Source organism: Salarias fasciatus, chromosome 8 (genome assembly GCF_902148845.1).
Source record: "Salarias fasciatus chromosome 8, fSalaFa1.1, whole genome shotgun sequence".
Lineage (NCBI taxonomy): Eukaryota > Metazoa > Chordata > Actinopteri > Blenniiformes > Blenniidae > Salarias > Salarias fasciatus.
Genome location: NC_043752.1, coordinates 11,710,466 through 11,734,624, shown reverse-complemented (window position 1 = coordinate 11,734,624; position 24,159 = coordinate 11,710,466). Strand labels below are relative to the sequence as shown.

General features: G+C 45.6%; 1 protein-coding gene across 6 annotated transcripts in view; it reads right to left on the bottom strand.

Moving 5' to 3' along the window:
- Positions 1-24,159, bottom strand: part of LOC115393022 (potassium voltage-gated channel subfamily C member 1-like) — a 47,660-nt gene that overhangs the window by 16,073 nt on the left and 7,428 nt on the right. For 2 of the 6 annotated variants that reach the window (XM_030097770.1, XM_030097768.1), the window contains exons 2-5: positions 22,365-23,052; positions 5,143-6,124; positions 3,920-4,114; positions 1,977-1,997 (exon numbers count right to left, since the gene is read on the bottom strand). In XM_030097770.1, coding sequence (XP_029953630.1) covers positions 1,977-1,997; positions 3,920-4,114; positions 5,143-6,124; positions 22,365-22,985 — 1,819 coding nt within the window. In that variant the 5' untranslated portion in view covers positions 22,986-23,052. Of the gene's footprint in view, positions 1-25; positions 1,998-2,743; positions 2,873-3,919; positions 4,115-5,142; positions 6,125-22,364; positions 23,053-24,159 lie in introns of those variants that run through there. The other 4 variants (XM_030097771.1, XM_030097772.1, XM_030097769.1 and 1 more) reach the window with 3 other exon arrangements.

Here is a 24,159-nt window from a genome sequence, read left to right as displayed (position 1 = left end):
TTTGCTATTTTGTCATTACTTTTAGTCTTTCTAACTCAAAGAGGACAGATTGTGACGGTTGAACTCAAAGGAAAACGCAGGAAGAACCAAGAGAAAGCTGAAGCGCCGCCGCAAAAACACAAGTGTTCACAAAGAAACTCAAAAATAAGGACTGACAACAAACCACCAACAGCAAAACGCACACATAATTCAAAATAAGAACTTAATCCTCTGCACATTCAAAGGATAAAGCATTCACGCTACGACACAAACACACACACAAAAAGAAAAATCTACAAAACTGCTGCAAAATACTCCACAATAAACAGTCAAAGACACATGTGCACACCATGTTAGAAACACGGGAGATTAAAAAAAAAGCACAAGTCATACATATAAAGTGAGGAGAGAGGGAGAAAGAGAGAGAGACCCCGGCGTGACGGGGGTCCTTGAAGGAGGTCTGGAGGAGTGATTTGGAGTGAGCAATCAAAGGAGGTGATTGACCGCTTGACCTTTGTGAGCCATGCATGTAGCACCGGGTGCATAAGGAAGTTAAATGGCCAACGATCAAAAAGAAAGAACAGAAAAGCAAAGACAACGAGTTGGGGGAAAAAAAAACAACATTTTATGCATATAAACATGTATATATACCAAGAAAAGAAATCACAAATGGCGCACACAAGAATGATTCTAGACAGCAGGAGAATCCCTCTTTAAAACACAAATGGGAGCAAATATTATAATTCTTTTTTGTTTTATCACTGATGTCCTAGACAGTTGATACTTTTGTCTGTAAGTATAGAAATATGTGCATGCTATTATTTTCACAGGCTGCGTTCCGGAGGCTGACGGGCCATTCGTCCATCACAAAGCCTGATCCACACGACCTTGTTATCAAACGCTTAGGGATCATGTTTCAGAGGCAGCAAGGCAGAGATCAATGTCCTCTGGTATTTACTGTAAGCACCAAGTTCAATTAGTTTCTATAGTGCACATAATAATGCAAAGTAACTATAACATCAAGGACCACTAAAGAGGCATGGCCCGATGCCGAATACCAGAGCACAAACTTCTAATAACTCCGCCTAAGTGGAATCTTACTGACTAAAGCACTCCTGATTTGCTTTAAAGAGGGATTTTTGTAGCACTTAAATTGCCGTTTACACATTATAACCATTTAAAACTACAGCAATGTCAGCAACTTCTACGTGAAAGGCTTGGACAGCTCAAGGCTCGCTTACCTTCGACAGCACGAAGCCACTTTTCAGTCAAATCTGTCAGAGCATTTGCTGGTCTGCCTGCTCAGTAAGTGTTTCAGTCACCGAGTGCAGCTCGTCTTATTCACTCTGATTTCTATCCAGGTCTCCACAGTATAGATACAAAAGAAGGGCCTGAACTTTGGACTACACCAGGCACTGAAAGCACAGTCACACGGTCTAGGGAATAGTATTCCAGATCCATTACACGCCAGTAGCATATTTTGTGAGTCAGCATTGCAATATTGCTGATTTGTTTTCCTTTTTTTTTTTTTTTTTTTTTAAATGCTTGCTAGTTTTCAGCGTGCCATGTTTCAAGAGGTACTATCCCCCGACACGGATGGCTCCACCAACCCCAGTGACCTTGGGCCTTGGAAAAATGACGTACAGCACTGCAGGCAGTCACATCTGTGAGATGGCCAATTGATTTTTGCATTAAATGTTGCTCATATACATAAGTGTGCACATCTTTGACTATAACCGTACTGCAGCACAAAGGGGACACATGCGTCCTCGAACAGGTGACTATTTTCAGCATGTGCCCACAGTTTTTGAATTGCAGCGTGCGCTCTTTCCCGCCAAGGTGGAGGTCTTTGGGGTGGGGAACCATATGAATAAAACACACTCGAAGGGAAAAGCAAAAAACTAAGCCACACACGACAACACAAACACAACACTCAGACGGCTTGGAGAGGACAGGGACACAGTGTATAACATGTAAGAATGAAAAAGCCCACATACACACGCGTGATATGACACAACCTGAAGAGAGAGACAACAACAACACAGAGGCACATCAGACAACGTGACCCGCCGATCGCCTTCGTTCATCTTCACTGCATCTTTTTATTAGTCATTGACACAGGACACAACAATCATCACTTGAGCTGCTGGATGTATTTGGACATGTGAATGTGGACTGTTTGCAAGTTTTTATTTCCCCACGCAGACACACACACACACACACACAGTCACACACAAGCAAGATTTGTGCGTATGTGTATATAACACAGCAATCCCATTTCTTTTTTTTTTCTTTCTTTTTTTTTTTTTTTTTTTTTACATCTTGTACAGAGACTGTTCCTGAGTTGAGACAAAAATCATGATAAAGCAAGTTTCTATGCTGAAGTTAGCTTCCACTGGATTGTGAATCCTGAAGTGCCGCGAGACACTCGCTCATGTTTCTGTGCTTTTTAAACTGTCGGCATCTTAATTCCACGTTCAAGCAGACGCACTTTCCACACTTTCAGACACACAGGTGAGTCAACTTACAGGCGACACTTGAAACTCCATTGAACGTGTGGACACGGCACTGCGGACATACTGGTGTGTTTGTGATTGCACTGCATACACACACTGTGTGGCAGAACGTATATGTCTGCGGTGAGGTGAGCGGGTGCTGCGACTGCAAAAAGCATGCTACGTCACGGAGAGCAAGATCGTGACGTTTGGGGCTCTCTCTTTGTGCTTTTAACTTTTTTTTTTTTTTTTTTTTTTTGCAGTGTTACCTCTGGGCTACGGTTTGATCCAGGAGGAGGTGGAGTTTGCATTGAGGTCCTGCTGTAACAGAGACCCTTCCATCTTATACCAATCCTCAGTCAGAGGGGAGTCTGGGCTGGGTGCCAGGGCTGCTGCCTCTAGTTTGTTGTCAACAAGGGGGGGTGTTGAAAGTTTGGAGGGAGTGTGGGGGAGTGTTTGGGTGCAGGTTGGCGGCAGTGGTGGCGGTGGTGGTGGTGGTTGGATTGCAGTAGTAAATGAATTGAGGTGTCAGGTTTTCATGAGCATGAAGAAAATGCACATGGGGTAGAAAAAAAAAGAGGGAGGGGGGAGTTAATGGCGGAGCACAAAGGAAAAAGAAGGAGGGAAGGGAGAAATGAGGGTGGGGGGGGTTAAAGATGAAGCAGAGAGGAAACAAGGAGCAAGGGCGGGGAAATGAGGGGAAGGTTGGGGGGGGGGGGGGTTATCAGAAGGGGTGGGGAGGGGGCAGGCCGAAAAACAAAGAAGAAAGGACAATGCAAGGCAGGAGAGAGAGAGAGAGAGAGAGAGAGAAACAGACAGGGAGAAACAGAAGTGACGAGAAGTAAATTAATGCATGGTCAACTGTCTGAGTCCAGAAGACAGAGAAAGACTGAGATCGTTTTTGAGCATGATATGAATCCGACATCATGGGACAGGGAACGAAATTCACACACACCATGGAAAGATGGACGACACGACAGAGGCAGAGCGAAAAGAAAAAGGAAAAAAAAAAAAAAATAACGGAGAGATGAAGAAAAGACAGGGAATCTTCTCCGGATAGAAGAAATAAAACATGATTCCAAGCGGTGATGGAAACAGAGACAACATGAACGTGAAGAGGTGGAGACAAAGAGAGCAGAGAAGAAGAGCTTGGCGCGTGTGTGTGTGTGTGTGTGTGTGTGTGTGTGTTTATATGACAGTAGATGGGTGTATGTTTCACTGCTAGCTCAGATTCAAGTTTTATATATATATAAATGAGGTTTTCAATGTTAACTTCACATTTCCACTCAACCCACCTTCCTTAAATGTAGGAAACTACACATTAGCTGCACAGTGGACATACTCTGTACGGACAATATGTTTACGTTGTGCCTGCCATCTTGCTGTGTGGGTCTGTTTACATGAAATGTGCAAGTGTGCGTGTCCGTTCCTGGTGTGAAACGTACCTTTCCGCACATTCCCATCTGTGGCACGGAATTCCCTGGTGTTGAGTAGGAAGCAGGCCCGGTCCTGCTGGTAGCGTTCCCGGGTCGGCCCCCGGCCGATCGGGCTCCTCTCGTCCGGACTCAGCACCTGGTCGATGGTGGGGCAGTCCTCGTTCGCCAGGGCGGCCGAGGCCGCGTCCCCGTTCTGCTTGGAGTCTAAACAAAGCAAGGCGAATGGAAATGAACAGGGAGACTTACTGCCCGGAGAAAGTATTGAAAATAGAATAGAACAGAAAACGCGACTGATCCTGGAGGGAAATTCTTGTACAAAGGTAAACATTTCTACCCTGAAAACACACCTCATAACTTACTGCCATGTGTATGTGCGGTCTTCCTGAGCATCGGTAAAACCAGGAAGTCATGACCACCTCATAAAACTGTCAGACATGTCAAGTGGCGGCTAATGCTCCTCAGTGACTGGAAATGACTGCTGCTGCAGTCACCCACGTGTTGAGGAAGACATTATGGTAAAATGTGCCACTTAGTGTGTGAGTGTGAGTGTGTGTGTGTTGCGATGCAGCATGATGATACTGCAGAAAAGCTTGTTCTCAAGTTTGAAGGATGCAACTATAAGAGGAAAGATGAACTGAGATAATGTCCAAAAGGCCTGGGAGACAGCCAAGCAGACGAGGTGTAGTTAAAGCACTAATGAAACCAATATTTTTTCACGTTCTGATGACTAAGCCAGTGAAGTAATGCATTAAAGGTGCATTACTGTTACATGTGAGTGATTCCTGGTCCTGTAGCATGTAGAGAGCCAACAAAGCGCCGCGTGGCCACTTCTCCTGATCTTCCCGCTAACGCCGGGGAGAAGATATGTGAAGTCAGCCCAAATTGAGACGCATTAAGCTGTTTTAATAGATAATTGAGTTCATTTTCCGTGCGCGGTGTTTGTTCTTCACCGACAGATGGGTGCCTTAAAGGCAAGTGCGGACTCACTCGTTGATCATAAATTACACATGAATTCTGATGGGCCAGGCTTTCTCCAGGGTGGCACAAGGCTCAACTATGGACCGCGTCTTGATAACACTCCCATTTGTTTCTCTTGAAACTTTGGCACCCCTACGTCTCCTCTGAGGCCTCTGAATTCACTTTTGGTAAATATTCAAACCTTATAGTCAAGTATTCACATTTTTTTTTATATTAAATAAAAAAAAAGAAAAAAAAAAGAAAAACATTCTCACCTCTGTTGATCTCTATAATTTCTTCTTGAGCGAGCGGACAGTCGCCCCCTATGCGTCCAGACCCCATAACTCCACCTAAGACATTTCCCAGGAGTCTCTGAGGCGATGCGGTGGCCATCGCCAGGGCGTCCGGCTTGCAGTAGTTGGGCGACCCTGGCTGCGGCGCTCTGGGGATATGTTTGTTCTTCTTTTTGGGCAGCTTTTGTTTGGCCATGGCCAGAGAGTAGTACATGCCGAAGTTGTTGACAATGACAGGTACAGGCATAGCAATGGTTAGCACACCAGCCAAGGCACACAGCGCTCCCACCAGCATCCCTGGCCACGTCTCCGGGTACATGTCTCCGTAGCCCAGCGTGGTCATGGTCACCACGGCCCACCAGAACCCGATGGGGATGTTCTTGAAGGTGGTGTGGGCGCTCCCTGTCGGGTCGTCTGCGTTGGCGACGATTCGTTCAGCATAGTAGATCATGGTGGCGAAGATGAGGACTCCGAGGGCCAGGAAGATGATGAGCAGGAGGAATTCGTTGGTGCTGGCGCGCAGGGTGTGGCCGAGGACACGGAGACCCACGAAGTGGCGCGTCAGCTTGAAGATTCGGAGGATGCGGACGAACCGGACAACGCGGAGGAACCCCAGGACATCCTTGGCAGCTTTGGAGGACAGGCCGCTCAGGCCGACCTCCAGGTAGAAGGGCAGGATGGCGACAAAGTCGATGATGTTGAGGGTACTTTTGAAGAACTCCAACTTGTCTGGGCAGAAGGTGACTCGCAGCAAGACTTCGATGGTGAACCAGATGACGCACACGCCCTCCACGTACGTCAGCCAGCTGTCAGTCACCACCTCGTACACGATCTCCTCGTGGGTCATGTTGCCCACCGTCACGTTCTCCGTCTTGTTGATGATGGTGTTGAAGGCCTCGTGCGTCTCCATGCAGAAAGTGGAGATGGAGATGAGAATGAAGAAGAGGGAGCCAAAAGCCACATACTGGAAGGAAGGGAAGAAACCGACAGACGACAAGAAGGGGAAATGGGAGGAGGAGAAAGAGCGAGAGAAGGACAAAATGTTATAAGTTGCATTTCAAAAAGAACATTAGAGGCACAAGAAATGTTCTCAACAGAAAATACAAAGCGAAAAGTAAAACCTGCTGAAATATTTCATATATTCCAATATGTAGGAGTTTTTCTGAATTCTATTCTTCTTTTGTTGCACCTGTAATATTAAAAACATGACACCTAAATTAAGTAAATTTAAAAAATAAATCACTGAGTGTGTGAGACAAGCAAGACTTCCTCAACCAAAAACATCTGGGTCCTGTCTGACTTCTCAAGATGGATTCCTTAAGATCAGCATTTTATCCAACATACGGAGGGAAATAAGAAAAAAAAAAAATTAAAAAAATACATGACCGAAAAGCAATGTAACCCAGAAACATTTAAAAGACTGAAGAAAACTGGATCCACTGGAAAAGTCACAGAAAAGCTGAAGAAATAGGATAAATAAACTATCATCTGTATGTCATAGCAAACAAGTGAGATATGCCTGTTTCACTCCCACGACTCGCGGTGCGTTCTTTCTAACATGTCACAACACTGTCATTTCCTGAAAAAAAAGGGACATTTATTAACTGATATTCAGGAGGATGTAAACTTAGAGTAGATCGCAGTGGGGGTTCGGTTACGTAAACTTAATTTCTCACCACTGAAATAGTGACCATATTTAAAACATTGTGTTTTTTTTTTTTTTTTAATGTAGAATTCTCTTCCCGCCCATTCACTTGACTGGCAGTCCGAGAGCTCTGCCAGTGCTTCGAGTGACATTATCCTTCAGCACAGTCATCACATCGCTTAGCCCACTTAAGCTGTCTGATTAAATTACATTTTGTTAAGAGAAGCAGAGAAACATATTCAAATGCTTAATATCTGGAGGCACAGTTCTGTGTTTATCCCTGAGACTGGAATAACTTCAAGTACAGTATTTTACAAATACATTAATGGCCAATGCAATTTCCCTGTAATCAAACAAATATTACTTGACAGAAGGCTTCATTCAGTTGTAATGCGGGTTTAATGATATGGAGCCACTCTCTGTTAAATCTGTGTTGATCTTGTTTTTAAAGGACTTAGCTAAAGTAAGAAATAACATGCTGCGACCTTGAATCGTACTTGAAGCTCACGTGAAGTAAATTTTGCTGGCATGTTTGTTATAAAATGTTTAAAACAGGCCTTTCCTAAGATAATATCTTAGCATTGTTTCCTCCCTCCATATGGCATGCTTTCTGTGATTCAGTGTGTGTTTGCTTCCAAAATGTTGTCCTCAGGGTGACTTTCCTGGACTGAAAGAAAAAAGCAAAAGTTATAACAGTATCCCACCGCGGAGAGCTTTGTTTTCACAGCGAGTTTATTTTTTCAGGTTTGCTTCTCTTTTTCATTACTCAGAGCCAATTTTCTTATCACCGGCCATCTGTGTGATCTGCAAGCTCACTATATGTACCCAAGCTTATTATTCCACTGTAGCTCCTTCAATTGTCAGCGAATCAATTACAGTGGCGCGATAACACCGGTGTGCGAGCGGCTACTGCACAATCTTCCCCCATTGTGGTCCGTTCCTACGAGCCCTGCAGTGTATTTATAGTTGCAGTATACTTTGTGCTTTATCAAATAAATAATAAAACACAGACATGGCCTGAAGAGCAAAAGAGAAAGGTAATTCATACTTGAGTGGAGCCCATATATATAAGAAGGCTGAGTGCCCTGAGTGTATTGTGTGTGTCGCTGTGTATTTTCGACATTACACACTTATGTAATATGGGGAGCGACATACTTATGGGAGGAGGCCGTATAACAGAACTAATGGCAGGAACCAGGTTCACTCCTGTCTCTTGAACGTTCCCACTTCCCTCCTCATGCTCTTTGCAATTTCACCTCATCGTGACAGCACGTCACGTAGGAGACACACGTGTGGAGTTTGCATGTTCTCCCTGTGGAAAGGGAATCACTGTATTCTTCAGTTTACACAGTCCCAAAACATGCAGGATAATTATTTAAGTTACACTTTATTTCATATGTGGTATAGTCTGGCTCTCTGTAAGTACTCTGCTGTGCCTTCACCCAGATGGATGGATGAAGGGATGACTAGATGGATGGATGGATGACTGCTCTCATGTCTCCCTTTGAATTGGAAATTGGATGAGAGCCTACAAATGTTTCCTCCAAGCGCCTTCAGGACAGAAACAGACTGAGCGGGAGAGTTAATACTCTGAGCGGCTGTGTTTATCGAGGAGATTAGCCGATGAAAAGAGTGAGAAAGTCAGAATAAGTCAGTGTCCGGATGGTTGATGACGGTTTGCAGGAGGTAGCATGTGGAGTACGTCTTTTTTTTTTTTTTTTTTTTTTTTTAAATTTCAAGTCGCTGCTTGCACATCATCAATCCTTCTGTCTTGAAACCATCCGTCCACCTTCCCCCACTCTCCTTCTCACTCCGGCCTTTTTTTTTCTTCCTCCCCCCCTCTCCTCCCGTCCCTCCGTTCCCTCTCCATCTCCGTTCCCTACCTCTTCTCCTCCTCTGCCATGCTTCTCGCTAGTCGGTGTCTGACCTACTTTCTCAGATTGCTGCAGTGCTCCTCTCCTCTGTATCATGAAAACACACACGCAGACACACACAGCGAGCCTCTCAATCATCCTCCTGCTTCTACCCCCCATAATACCACCACCTGCCTCCCCGTCCCCCCCCTCCCCCTCCCCCTGTCCCAGGGAAGCAGGATAGCACCAGCGGGACCAGCTCAGGACCGTCCCTCATTGGCTGAGCAACACAAACTCTTCCCACGTACAAATCAGGGCAACAAGGAGAGTTTTGCCCTCCGGTGTTCTCCTCCTATTCTTTTTATGTTACTGCTGTGATGATAATGACATTAATGATGTGAGTAATATAATAGCAATTGAGCAGATGCGCTTGGTGCTGGTAGGAAGTAAGGAAATGCTGAGGATGGTGAGACGTGTCAGAGCTGTTCCCACACGGAGGGTTTTCTTTTTCGTTGTTGTGTTTCTGAGACTTGTCCAAACTAAGGCAAACACGAGAGAGCGCAAAAACAAAAGAGTGGCAAATCCGCAGCGGCGCGTCGCCGTCTATGTAGGCTACACAGGTGGAGACACAAGAGGAGGCGGACAGGTGGGAGGGAGACCAGACGATGTGGATCCATGCGTAGAGAAGCACAAAGGAAGAAAAACAACAACAACAAAAAAAAAAAAGTTGAAGCGGTTCAAAAGAAAGGACGGAGTATAAGACAAGCGAGAGAGGATGAGGGCCGAATGCCAAGACTGTTGCCAAAAAACCCAAACGCTGTGGGTTTTTCTCAGACTTTAGCAGAGGTAGCTGATCGCTGAGGAAGACGTGGATGTGATGTGACTGTGTCGTGGACGGAGGACAAGCAAGACGACAGGAAGCACGACAGAAGGGAAAGTGAGAGAAAACACGAGCCGCAGAAAAAAAAAAAAAAAAAAAACGGGGAAGAAATCCATCAAGAGACCGAAGGCAAACAGTAAATGACAGGCTCTTGCCGTAAAAGCAACTTCTGTCAACAGGAGCGGCAAACAGAGCCCTCAGCATTTCTATTCCAATATTTTAAACCATCGAATCACTTGATTTAGAAACAAGAACACTGATATTTGACTGAAAATGCATTAAATAACACCCAGCTAAAGCTTAAAAGTGAAGTTGCATTTATAATCAAACAGATTTCATTTAAGTCCAGTGGAAGTTTCAAACTGCAGAGAATTACTTCATAGGAAATTAAGCACATCTTTTAAAGGAAAAAGGTTAAAAAAAGTAAATGAGAGCACAGGTTTTCATCACGTTTGAGCTGATTGTTTAAATATGAAGCCTCACACACTCATCTTGCTGCATACAAAATGCATTTCTTGAGAAGTTTTGGCTTTTGTCTCATATGATCTTGTTTCAGGATTTCAGTTCTCTAATCCACTACAATTCACAATAGCATCTCTTGTTGTCTTACATGCCTAATTATTAAATAACTGAATCCAGTTTTCATAAAATCTCTTTATTAGCTTTTCTGAACGATACTGTCTGCCAGTTGAAACGCTTATTTAGCTGATTCCCTTTTCATGGGTTGTCATAACAAGTCATTGCAACTTATACTGTGGTTCATTTTATGCAACAATGAATTACTGTTACATCAAAAATGATGACAAAATGACAACATTTAAAGATAAAATTCATCACTGTGAAGCTTTTGAACACCTTCACTCGAGCTGTATTTCCAACAGATTCCTCCTTCTGTCTTATCTACCAGAGAACAAATACAGCAAGAGCACAGGAGATTTCTGATGCTACAGCAAACCCTCGCCTGATTTGCACATCCGCCCTCTTTTTCTAATTCAAACTTCGGTGTCGGCTGTTGTCACTGGTGGGAAATCTAATCCGCACAGGAAATCACACATCTGTATTTCAATCCGAGAATCTGAAACTGAAACTCAAACCGGTTTCCTGGAAGACAGTGAAGAACCGGCGCGTGCAGGCAGAGCTTGACCGGACGACGACGACGGCTCAACGCGTTCAACGAAAAACAAATATTCGCTCAGGACTGAGTGTTAACTGCTGCAAGCAGCGCTTACCTCCCTGCGCTTCACTTCAATTAGTCCGACCACAGTTAGTTAAAAGCTGCAATTGAATGTTGCCACTGATAAAACAAAAGGTTCATTCGTGGTCGAAGTAATTGAATTGAACAGTATTTCAGGACGGCAGAGTACAGTGGATTAGAGCGCAGATCCCAACGTCAAATCAATACTGATCAATTCATCACGGCAGCCAGACTTTTTTAAATATGCAGCAGCATGTCGAGCGAAGGAATCCTGTCTGTGTGTGTGTGTGTGTGTGTGTGGGGAGGGAGGGGAGAAGAAGCACTTCTACTGCCTCACCATTAATAAAATGCCATTAAAGTGATTCATGGACGGCTGCATGCGGCGCGCAGGTGAGGGCCGGTCGGCGAGCGCGTTCACATCTGCTGGCAAAAGTGACTGGCAGAAGTGTGTCTGTGGACATGACTCACAATGCGAGAGAGACAAACAGCCGACGGGCACGGGAGGAGTGTGTGCTGATCCCAGATAGCGAGTGGTAGCTGCGTGAGCGCAGCGCCGAAGCGATGGAGAGGGATGAGAGGAGAGATGGAGAGAGAGAGAGAGAGAAAGAAAGAGGTGGAGGAAGACGATAAAAGGAGGAGTAGCAATCTGTCACTTCACACTTATTTATCTCCTCGGGCACTTTGTCTCTGCGCTCAGCCCCGTTCCCCTCTCATCGCGGCAACATGAAGGTATGCGAGGGTGTGTGCGTGTGCGTGTGAATGTGTGTGTGTGTGTGTGTGTGTGTGTGTTCTGCTCTGAACAGCCACGGTAATTCCCAGAATTTCGCATTTAGAGGCACACTGTAATCTCGGTCGGATGCGCAACGTGCCGGATTCGGTACAGGAAAGCTGCCATGTGTGACACCTGCAGCCCACTGACCTTCAGGGTCCAATAGAGCCCCCCACCCCCCCCACCCCCCCACACCCCCATCACCCCCTTTTCACTCTCTAGACTCTGAAATTACATTCGAAAAGATCATCAACATAAATTTAAAAGAGCGTGAGCCAGAGATGGCGCGAGAAGCAAATGACAAAGAAACAGAGAGAGAGAGAGAGAGAGAGAGAAAGAGAGAGAGAGAGAGAGAGAGAGAGAGAGAGAGAAAGGAAGTTGACTGTATTTCAATGAATGAGTGAAGAAGAGTGGAGGAATGGAGGTGACGGAGATGAACAGATGAGAGGAGGAGAGAAGACGATGATGTGGATCTCACTAATCAAGGGGGAAAGAGCGGGGCAACGGAGAGAGAGATTGCAATAAAGAGACGGGGGAGGAAGAAAGGAGGAGGTGTCGGGAGCACATAAATGTAAGCGATATAACCAAGGAGAGATTGTCGGCGCTGATATTAGCCCTACAGGCGTTTTTGCATGCACGGCGGTGCGCCGCGCTCTTCCTTAACGGGACCCTAGTGGCGCTGTGTTTACTGCGGCACCATCCAGAAGAGCTTTATCATTACAGTATTACCACAGCCCTGCCTGGCTCTCTGTCACCATGACAACCACTGCGTTAGCCTCTGCTTTCAGGCACCAAGGACAAGACTAAGCCAAATACTGCTCCTGCAGCCGGCGTGAAGGGCTGAGGATGGAGGAGCGGGAGCCAGATTGCGATCGGCCGATCCAGCCGCTGATTGTTCCGAAAGGACTGTAATTTGTCAGGTCAAGGGTGAGTGACCTTGACAGTGATACACAAAGGCAGAAATTCTTATTAGCGGGGCTTTTTTGTTCGGAGTACACTGACGGCGACGCGTGATTGGACGCGAGCGTGACCCGCGCCGTGACGAACTGGGAGCATCTTCCAGAGGGCAAAGCCAATGGGAGCCCACCGCTGCAGAGTCAGCAGCGATAAGGAGACACTGAAGGATGATATGAAATCAGCACGTGAATGAGGCGTGAAAAACGAACGTTCAAACGGTGTGAAACACAGAACAGAGTCCTGAAGGGCAGACCGAGCGCTGGTTTTAGACCAGGACTGGGTGATTAATCTATTATCTTAGGTGAATGACTGTAGCAATCACTCAGAGACATCCAAAGGAAGCACTTAGCCTGCACCGAGAGTTTAACCTTGGGTGTGCTACAGAAATGGGCTCCGACTGTGCCGTGGTTACTGCAGAATATCGTTACAATCAAAGGTTTTAGTAGTTTGGACTGAGATCTCACACACACACACGAAAACAAAAAAAACAAAAAACAAAACAGGCATGAACAAGACGAAAACAATAAAATGTGAGAAGAGGAGGAGTTCCCTTCAAGGACACGGTGTGGGAAACGTACAGAGGGAGGGATGGACAGCGAGCGTGAGAGAGAACCACAGCAAAGAGACGCCTTGCAATTTCTTCCAGTGTTTTTTCTTTTTCTGTTTTCTGCTGCATGTTGAATTATGAATACCTTCAGTGGCTTTTAGCCATTTATGACCCTCAACCTCAAGGCTCCTTCGTGTGAGTTTAAGCTTTCCTGGCATGCATCTAACAGTGTTAATCACAGCGGCATCAGGCACAGACACAACCACACAGAAAACAACCTATGATGCTGCAATTAGCTTTTACCGTCATTCATTTGAGGTTCTGGTGGCCTCAAGACTAAATTTTGTGACTCAATATTTGATCCACACAAAGTTTTAGTCAAATAATGTAATTCAATCACCTTAAACTTCACTAACTTAAATATTAAAATAGAGAAATTAAAAAGATTTAAGATAAACTCTCTTAAGTGATAATTTCCACAGCATTCAATCTGAAATTGTCACATCGGTGTGTGTGTGTGTGTGTGTGTGTGTGTGTGTGTGTGTGTGTGTGTGTGTGTGTGTGCGCACACGCACGCTTGAAAAAAGTAAGCGATAAAAGGAAAATCGTCTAACTGGATTATGTGAGCACTATCCTGCTGATAATGTTCAATACATGCACTTTCGAGCTCTGTGTGAATGGTCAGTACAATCAGAGGTGTGTCTTATTGTTTTGTTCCAAATAATAGTATTCTGGTTTAAAAAAAAGAGGAAAATATGTGCACTGGGTAACACATATTAGCAACAGGCAAAGGTTAGAGGAGTTTACTTTACAGAGATAGAATTTCACATTGTGCTTGTATTTTTGTTTACATACTATTTTTTTTAAACACCTTAAGAAAAGGTTTGTATTCATTTCATCCAATTTCAAATTTAGAGTCACTTCTAACCACAAATCCATGTTTTTGGAATGCAGGAGGAAACCAAATAAATGCACACTCTGGTAAAGAAAGACTTCCTGTGAGGAAAGAGAGCTCACCGCTGCATCAACATCTCGTTGTTGTAAATTCTTTGGATAAAATATCTAACGAAGAATTTACATTTTTGTGCCATTCAAGTTCAATGTATATACTCTTTGAGTTCTTAATACATTCTTTCACATTCTTGAGCAACTTAATCAGCTTGGATTTAGTTCACTCAACTCATCACGGCAATATCTATGATAGGAAAAAGTAAACAAGAGAGATTTGATGAGTTTTGGCAACGTCAATGAAGGGCTCCATGACAACTAATAACAGGAGGCCGACAATGGAGCAGAAAACAACAACGCAGAAGACATCCAGGCCCTGTTTGATCCTTCTCCATCGCCTCTGAGGTGAAGCGATCATCATGGATGGAGGATCCGAGACGGAGGGGCAGGAAAAGTAGGAAACGGCGAGTCCCCATGAGGATCACCAAACACCCAGGAGTTGAAGAAGCACTCAGCCCAGGTGGGACCAGCGCGGGTGAGGCGTTCTCTGGACGGCCGCGTATGTGCAAAACACACGACCTGACGTGACGCTCACGATTCAGGCTTATCGAAGCTCTGAATGCAGGAGGACGGGATGGAGGAGGAGGACTGCTGGAGTGAGGTTGGAGGATATAATTAGCTTCTGCTCTGGGTAATCCTCGCGTATACTTTATTTTCTGAGTGCGAGAAACATCGACTCTCTGAGGTCAGTGCTCTTGGAAGTGATCCTGGTAAAATTTCAATCACAATACAGACTTCTGTTTCAGAGATTCCCTGAATGACTCAACTCTAACATGATACAGTTAAACCGGTAAGCTTTACTTCACACACATACACACACACACACGCTGACTGCTCTAAGCCATCACGTCACAGTCATGCTTGTTCAGGTCCCCTTCATTTCATCCCTCTGCAGTCCTGTCAAACATTCGCAAAGACAAACAAACACCGTGTGGAGGTGAGTGAACTGCACACACGTCTGTTTTTCTTCTCTTTTCTCCTTTGTATTCGGTTCAGATGACTGCAGCATCCCTGTGCATCTATCTCAGCCAATCTCCTCTTTATTCCTCGCTCCCTCACCCCTTTCTCCATCTGTCCTTTCCCGTCCTGTCTGCACCGTCCGGGACGAATAAAGCCAGTCTGCTCTATTAGCCGCAGTGACCGACCGCCTTCACGTGTCTTCGGCTCTTTACAAAACCCCCCCTGTCCTTCAGCTGTCTGTCTTTGTCATGTATGCTTCAGTAAGTGTCCATAATCTGTCTCATTACTGTTTCATGAAAGAGAAGATGAAACACAGGGAAGCACATGCAGAGGACAAGCTGCTCAGTGAGTTTAACTAAAGAAGGGGACATAAAAGTTGTTTTATCCTGATGTTTCGCTTCAACATTTCAATCCAAAATCGACTCATTGTTTTAGACTGTTCTTCAGATCAAGGCTCTATCTCTATTAATCGCGGTCGTTTGCTGATATGCGCACTCCGCCTTCACTCCGCTGCCACTTGGACAGGACGGACAATCAGAAGGAAAGCAGATGGTCACACAGGAATTGTCCCAGTAACGCCCTCCAATGTCATTTTCCGAGGGAATGAGCAGGACCCGGTTTGACTGTTTAAGTGCCGCATAATGACACGAGGCCAAGCGTCCAAAGACACTCGGGAAGAAGAGAAGATCGACATATATACAATATGATCTATTATTTTGCATTGGATGTTTTCTGATAACGGAATGATAATTTAATTTGTGTCAACATTAAGTGGATCTTTATGTGTGTAATGTTACGGAAGAAATTACAATCAGTTTGAATCTAAAACAATCAAGGGAATCATACATAGTCTCATTTGATCAGCATTTAGATTGTTGGAGTACGACCATTTAAAGATTGTAATGGTGTGTGTGTGTGTGTGTGTATGTGTGTGAAAGTGTGCTCACATGAGTGATCTGCGGGGGGACATGTGGAGGTATGTCCGGCGAAGTGATTTATCCGCGTGCTTCAAGTGTGAACATTCAGCTGAGTGGTTTATGGGCGTCTTCACTTACAGACTACGCGCCATTGTGGAAAGGTGAGCGCACCGAGACTGATTTATGTCCGACCAGGTGTTGGAAGGGGTCAAACGGAAGATGCATGTTGTAATGGAAGTGAGGAAATGTGTCTCTCTGTCTCATAAGCCCTTCTTTACTTACATTGCGCACCGGGTATTGTTTATGAATAATTGACTATCGGGATGCTGCAAAAGGACTTTTGATTTCAGATGCAATTACAATAATTTTTCTCTGTCAGTGTGTGCATGTTGTGCTCTTGTTTGTTTACATATACATGTGCTTATGCATGTGGCACTTTGTGTGATTACAGTACACAACGCACTGCTCCCTCGTGTGATTTGACAAGACTCGCCCCATTTAGAGAATTCAGACTCCTACCACTGTAATCTGCAGTGGCACTGCGTGAGCCCTGCGCCACGCCACTGCTCCGAATCATTTTAATTCCACCCCATAAGAGCAAAATGTCCTGGGCTCACCACAATGTCCGGCTAATTGACTGCCTGGACGGTGTTGCTGAGCGCTGATTCAGCACTGAACAAGCCCAGGCCGAAGCTGAAGTGACGGACACGGAGAGAAGGGAAGTATTTGGAGGGGGGGTGAGGGAGCGACTTTTTGCAGCAAAATCCGGCAGCATGTTCAGTCTAATATACTAGGTGGAGCAGGGAGCTGACATTTTGAGAAACGTACTTATTCCCTTTCACTGCTAAGAGTTGGATGAGGAGGCCGACGCTGCTCTCGTGTTTCCGTACGCAGCAACAGCCTGCAGCTGCAGCAGCAGCAGACACATTTCCATACAGGCTGGAAATGAGGGAAGAGCGAGCACGGCTCTGGCCACAGGTAACAAAACCTAATGTCAACACCCAAAAAAAAGCTACTGACGACATCTCGTGAGCTTTAACTGTAAAAACCCAAAACGCACCAAAAAAAAAAAAAAAAAAGAGTTGACAGTTTTGCAGAGGGTTATGTGTCAGACTACTTCTGGGCTCGGAGCTGTTGCTAGGCAACCAGCGGAGACTCATAGTCACTGGTAGTGGCGAAAAGACATCGCTAACATAGCATAACCTCCTTACAGATGTTGAATCACTGTTTACACAGTACTGCTTTATTTTGTTCCTGAATGTAACCGCATATTTACCGTGTACATGATTATGGGCCAATCCCAACCAGTTTAGTCCGGGATTCCAAAAACAAAACCAAACTGCTTGCTACATCTAAATCAAACTTTATTTAGTTCCCTCACAGTGTTTCTTGCTTCGCCAACACAGAGCTCCTGTCTCCCTCCTTGTTGTGAGACACAGAGCGTCCATCCGGTTCAGTGTTGCCAACAGACAGCGCTCAAGTTACAGGGCAGCAAACAGAGGGACGGCGACTTCCCAGGATGCAAAACACAACACGAGAAGGCCTGCGGTACAAAACGCTGTCAGGGAAAATTGAAGCAGAACACGATATATTTATCGAGTGCGAGCACAGGAAAGTCAAGCTGACTAATCGCCACGCCTCCGCTAGCAGCTAACGCTCAGAGAAAAACTGTTTACCTTAATTAACTCGGCGAGCACCTAGCAATGTCTTCCTTCTCTGTCGAGGCAGGTCTGGTGCTTCGGCTATTTTCAGACGTGTGTTTTCTAAGCATCGCTTATGTCCTGGTACAAGTACAGTCTCATCTTAATGGAAGACCGGGTTTGCCAGCAGTGAATGAAATTAAGGCCTCGTTTCCCCTTTTCTTTGCTATTTCCAGACGCGGCCCACAGGGAGAGGAACGAGAGTGGAAGTGGGAAATAGGCCTTTCAGCAGGGTCGGAGTTTGAATGGAAACAACTCGGATGCACGCACGCCAGGCCAGACGCCTTCTATTCCGAGCACTTAAAACCTTTGCATTCACAAAAGGGCACGATTAAAGTAAAGTAGTAACCAAAAAAAAAAACAACCCACTGCAGTTTCACGTCTTTGCTGACACCAAGGGAGGCCGGAGCTTTGAGGTTTGAAAAAATGGTGTTTGTACAGTGGGGAGAATAAGCTCTTGTTTTCAAATGAGACGAGCCCGATTCCACAAAAATAACAGTACCAGCTGTAACGGGAGCCCTACCTGAGGTGCTTTGGGTATGCACAACAAACAGCAATAAAGACGAGGTAGACTCTGAGATCGCTACAGCACACAGACGAAAAGCAGTCACCTTCACCACCGGGTTTAGTTAAGATCCACCCACAGTCGGGAGGTAAGGTCCTCTTGGGCAAACAAAACTAGTGCAAACAAAATCTCACTCGCGTACACTAAATTAGAAGTGACCTAGTCCAAAACGGTTAAATCAAAAGTAGACTGCATGCTGGATTAAGAACAATTACTGTAAACTGTGAGTTTACACACAAAAAGAAAGGACATCCTTAAAATGCTGCAGAGAATCTTCTACTCCAGTATGAATGTTCGTCAAGACACCTTTCTTGTGTTTTCTGTCCAATGTGGTAATTTTCTGCCCGGAGACAACCTGTCCTGAGTCCGTCTGACAGAGTTTGCAGGTCACATTTGTGTTTATGGCAGCGTTGTGCTCTCCAGGGCTGTGCGTGGTGAAAGAGGACAGCAAACAATGAACCGCAAGATATGACCTTCAGGGAGAGGTGGACACTGGACACTGCATTGTTCCCCAAAAATGCATCAAATACAGGCACACAAAGTCCGATCTGGAAGGGGCAAAGGGGCATCTTGTACACGCTGAGCTACAAATGGTGCTTTGTCGGGAGATTGCTGACAAAGACAACTGTGCCCTTCTGGTACAAAACTGAAGTAACCAAAACAGAGCTAAACCGGTGGGACAGAGGAGATGACATGATAGGACAATAACAGCAGGTTGGCCACAGGAAATACAAGAACCGAGACAGAATATCTCTTTAAGACAGTTTATATTCACATTTACAGTTGTATTTATACATTGTTACATTGAAACTTCTTAATGTTTACTCCAAGTTTTTTGTTTATGCATCCATACATAATGAGTCGCTCGACTATTTTAGCTTTCACTAAAGCAATTTGCTGATCTTCAGGGCTACTTAATAATTAATCACCAAATATTAACTTCCCCATCATGTATTCAACCTGCTGACTGACAAGTGATTACATCAAATTAGATTACCGCCGTAATCTACAGCAGCAATGGAGCATTTACCAGAGTTCATCAATACAACATTCATTAATCTTGAATTGCTCGTTTGGATCAATTTTTTTATCATAACATCTTAAGAATGACTGGAAAAATGTTGAAATAAAACGTCCAAAATCTAAATAAATGGGATGCCTGTATGTTGTCTGAGCTCTGCTGCAAGGATCACCTGCTCAGAAAGAACCTTGACCTGGAGCGCTCAGTGGTGGTATCGGAAAACAGAATGAGTCCAAATGCCTGTATGATTTTAAGAAGTGATAGCGTGGCAGACAAAAAAAAAAAGAGAAGATAATCAATGAAATATCAATCAATAGGCTGGCAGGAGGGCCGAGGTGGGAAGATTGGATGGCTCAAGCCTTCACAGATAATCGAAGACGCTAAGACAAGGGTCCCCCACCCCCATGGTGCGACGTCTCTCTTTCTCTGGTTGTCACCTCCTCCTCCTTTTTTCTCGGCACCCCCCTTCCGATCTCTCTGCCTTCTTATTTCCTCTTCCACGTCCGTTTTGGGCTCCTCTTCAGTCCTTTTTTTCCCTCTTTTTCTCTCTCCCCACTATCTCACCCCTTCTCCATTTCTCCCGTGCTCCCACCGCCTCCACCTCTCTTCTCCTTCTCCGGCGCCCCCCCCCCCCCCCCCCCCCCCCCCTCCTCCTCTCTCCCGTGTCTACTGCAGCAGAAAAGCCAGCACAGACACCAGCATGTGCGTGCTTGTACATGTGTGTGCTGCTGCTACTACGGTAAATCCAAGCGGCGAGCCTCACACGATCGCGAGCGGTTGAAGGTGAAATCACGAAAAAGCCCTGCGTGCGTATCAAACGCTCCGATCAAAACATCGATTGCTGGTGCGTTACATCACAGATATGCAAACAAACCTCCTTTTAAATCATTAGAGTAATGTCTCTCCTCCTGACTCTCTTTATTTCCTCTCGTCTCCTTCTTCCTCGTTCTGTCTCTCTCTCATCTGTCTCACTCCATTTCTACCTCAGTACCTCATTTTTTTTTTTTTTCTGTCCTTTAACAATGTCTCTGCTTTTCCTTTTCACATACATTTTGCATCTCTGAGGACCAAAACATTCAGCCACATCGGACAGGACACTTTTAGAAAGAGCTGGGGTGAAAAAAAAACCCCCAAGTGATCTGGGTCATATCGCTGTTTGACGTATGGCTCTGGTAAATTAGACCTACACAGTGAAATGGGGCTATGTTCACCCGCTAAACTGAGCCAGTGCTGTGCAGCAACTGAGATGAATCCTACCTACTACACCGCTCTCCATAACCTCACTGTGGTGTCATTAACATCACCATCTGCAGTCATTACACTGAATAAATGTTTCTTTTTGTATGATTCATCAGATCTTGGCTTGTATAACCAGTGCATTTTCGTGAGCAAGACAGCAAGTACCGTACTTTGAACGCAAACACAAGTGGCAACAAAAATGCCGTTTCCTTATGCTGCGAGAATCCAGTGCCAAATTGTTTAGGTTTACATTTACAGACACATTTAAGGCATCTGGTGCAAAGAAAATTCAAATACCGAAGTCACCCCTTGGGTTAATCTGTGAATAATTAACCCTGTGTGCGGTTTTGTTGCACCATGTCGGGATAGAATCGGTTGGGGTAGAGAAGCATCAGATCGATTGAGTTGAGAGTGACACTTAGAGAAGTGCTTCCTGCCTTTTCCCGAGCGCAGAGAGGCAGATCAGGTGGCCTACGCTGGACTATGTGTCGATCAAAACCCAACACGTTTCGCTTCCTTTAGAGGGAACTGAATCCAGGTGTGTCGACCAATACCTGGTGCCGGTTTGGCTGCGAATGCATTTGAGAATTCAAGGCATTGTCTTAGTATTGGACAGTAGATACTGTAGGTGTTGCTGAGCATGGACTGAATTCATGACTTCATTCCTCACAATCAGCTATTTTCGGTGTGACTGCCTGAACGCCTGGACACTGCAGGTGCCTCCTGACTGTCTGGTTTTACATTCGAACCAACAGAATTCATGCACTCACAGCACCAACCCGGTCCTCACACACCCTCATGACAGGAAAATCCAATACTAACAAGAGCAACAACTGGGTGCAAGATGATCAAACTGTAACACCGGATATGCAAAACATCAAAAAAAAAAAAAAAAATCAAAGCAGTCATGATCAAGCAGCTGCATTTGTCTGTAACTGGAGGGTCTGTGGGAAATAAAAAAAAGAATCACAAGCCCACTGTAACTGTTTTCATGTAGTTCGGATCAAAAACATAGTCAGAGGTACTTGTTACTCTTACACCTGTATGATCAAATAGCATCAAACGGTCGCTTTTAGCAAGTAGATCATTGACTATTAACAGGAGAACAATAAATGTTATCCCAACGGAGGAGGAAGTTATGCGTAACGGGGAGAACGCCCGTGCGTAAAAGCCATGCAGCATTCAACTGGGACAGGGGGACTGGCACAAAAAAAAAGAAAAAAAAACACAAGGCAGCGGTGTAAAGCCCCACCAAGGGCAAATGTGGGAAAAGACATCAACACTGACGGTTTCCGCGTCGCCTTCTCGGTGATGTGCTAAAATAAAAATGACTAACATGAAATACGACGCGCTGATGTGCATCATAAACGAACCAGTATCGCCTAATGAAGGCGTTTGGATGCAGGGGGCGCAGCGGATGCTGCGTTTGGAGGCAGATATGTATTAAAACCCGTTCAAGTAGCAGAATACGACGATAGGAATTATGATAGCAATAAAAACGGTATTCAGTGTGAATACATCTCGTCGGAAACGTTCCATATATATCATGTATATGACGCAGGGGTGATGGTTTTTTTTTTTTTTTTTTTTTTGACAACGTTGGCTGTTACTTCAACTGGTACCAATCTACCAACATAGCTGATAGACCATTTTCCATTTTTTCATATGCTATCAGCATTAATTATTCAGCAGCCTATCAGTAAGTCTACATCCCGCCATTTAATACAAGCCATACTGTCAGGGATAACATGCCAGCAGTCACAGCTCTGCAGTTAATTATGAGGGATTTTTTTTTTCTTCTTCTTCTAGACACTTAAAGGAAACGTTATCACGACAAAGTTTCATAAAAGTTACCATGACTCATGCAGCTGTCAAACATATCAAGAGGCAGAATTTGCAACAGTACAAAAAGAAGTTGGTCCCCACAGTGGGGACGTGCGTAACTCACCCGGGCATATTTGGAGGAATAGGGGTCTTCAAACAGCGCCCATATTTTGGGCTGCCAGGTTTTCCACCAGCCCGCTTTCCTCGCGTCCTCCTGCATGCACAGTCTTTTCAAGTCCCCGTCCGCGCCGCCCAGCGCCGGGTCGTCGTCCGGCGCGTCTGGCTCCGGAGTCTCGAAGCTGTCCAGCGCCTCCTCCGCATCCCGGTGCTGTCGGTAATTCATCCAGCAACACGCCTCCACGTCCGTCTCATCGATGCCCCAGAAGGCCAGCTCCTCTTCGAACAGGGGACCGCACACATCGTTGGGACAGTGCAACTTCCCGGTGCGGTAATAGTTGAGGATGAAGGAGAACACCGACGGGTGGCGGTCGAAGAAGAACTCGTCTAATTTGGGGTCGTAGTCGAAGTTGCTGAACGCGTCCGGCTCGGTCAGCCACGACAAGCGGGTACCGGGCAGCGTTTTTAGGGTGCTCCGGTAGGTCTCATGCCGCACCCCCCCGCAGTTTATCACGATTTTCTCGCTTTCCGACGGACAAGTCATGTCTGCGCTGTAACATGCTTTGTTGGACGACTTGTTCCCACCCTTGCGCCCTTTGAAAGAGGATACACACACCGAACTGAGCATAGAGGACCGGGGGGGAGGGAGAGGATGAGAGAAACCGAAGGGAGGAGGAGGGAGGAGTCTGAGGAGTCTGCGGGGAGAGAAAAAAAAAGGGCAGAAATTTTAGCAGAAGGGAGAAATAGATGTGGATTATCAACATTGCAATACAAATTAACAGCCACGCGCTCACGCAAGCCGTATCTGCAATTCATCACTTGATAATCGGAGGACGGAAGGGCGAGAGGCGACCTTGTGCAGGTGCAGGGGAGTGACGGGAGGGGAGCAGGGCAGGAGGAGATGGCCAGCAAAGTTGTTTTGCACACAGCAATCGTGAGGAGGAAAGAAAACATGCCAGTGCAAAATGTGAAAACAGGTGGCTTTGAACACAGTCATGAGTCAGCATCCTCGTGGGCTGATTGCTGACACCACAGTGATGAGAAGATGTGAGATCCCAGCCCTGAGCTTGGGTGATGCGGCTGGAGTCCCGGGGCTGTTGCCACCCCGTCATCCAGCTCGCTGAACTTTCAGACCAGCTGTCATAATACGCTCTTGTTGAACCACCTTTGGAGCTCAAGAACAGCACAGTCGTCCAAATCTTCACCCTTATTAACCACCAACAGTCACAGTCATCCCACCCAAAAACAAACGTGCTTCACCTTCCCTCACAGTGTGGTGAAAAGTATGGACTGACAGAAGGCTGGAGAGAGGAAAACTGCAGATTAGTCTCTTTTCTTTCTCAAGAATGCCTCTCTGGCTTGTTGGTGCAGTGAGTGTGTGTGTGTGTGTGTGCGTGCGTGCGTGCGCCTGTGTTAATTGCCTCCTGAGAGTGCGGCGTCCTTACTAATGTTAGATCTCCTCAATCAGGCTATGTGCGTGCTACACGCACTGCTGCAGCCCCCTCCGACCGCATGGAGATTCATGCGATGCACAATTATGTCAGTGCTCTCCGTGCCACTTCTGCCATGTACTTTGCGCGCGCGCGCACGCTCGCGTGTGTGTGTAGACATGCAGGGACAATAAAGAAAGAAGGAAAGAGAGAGAAGTGGCGGGTGAAAGAAGGGGGGATTGGGAGGAGGATGGATAAATCAGATTTTTATGGAAGGATCTAATAGAAGAGAACAATCAGGAAAACAAGGTACAGGTAAAGACTTCCACTTGGGGGGAAAGATGGAGAAAAGGACATGTGGGGGGTTAAAAA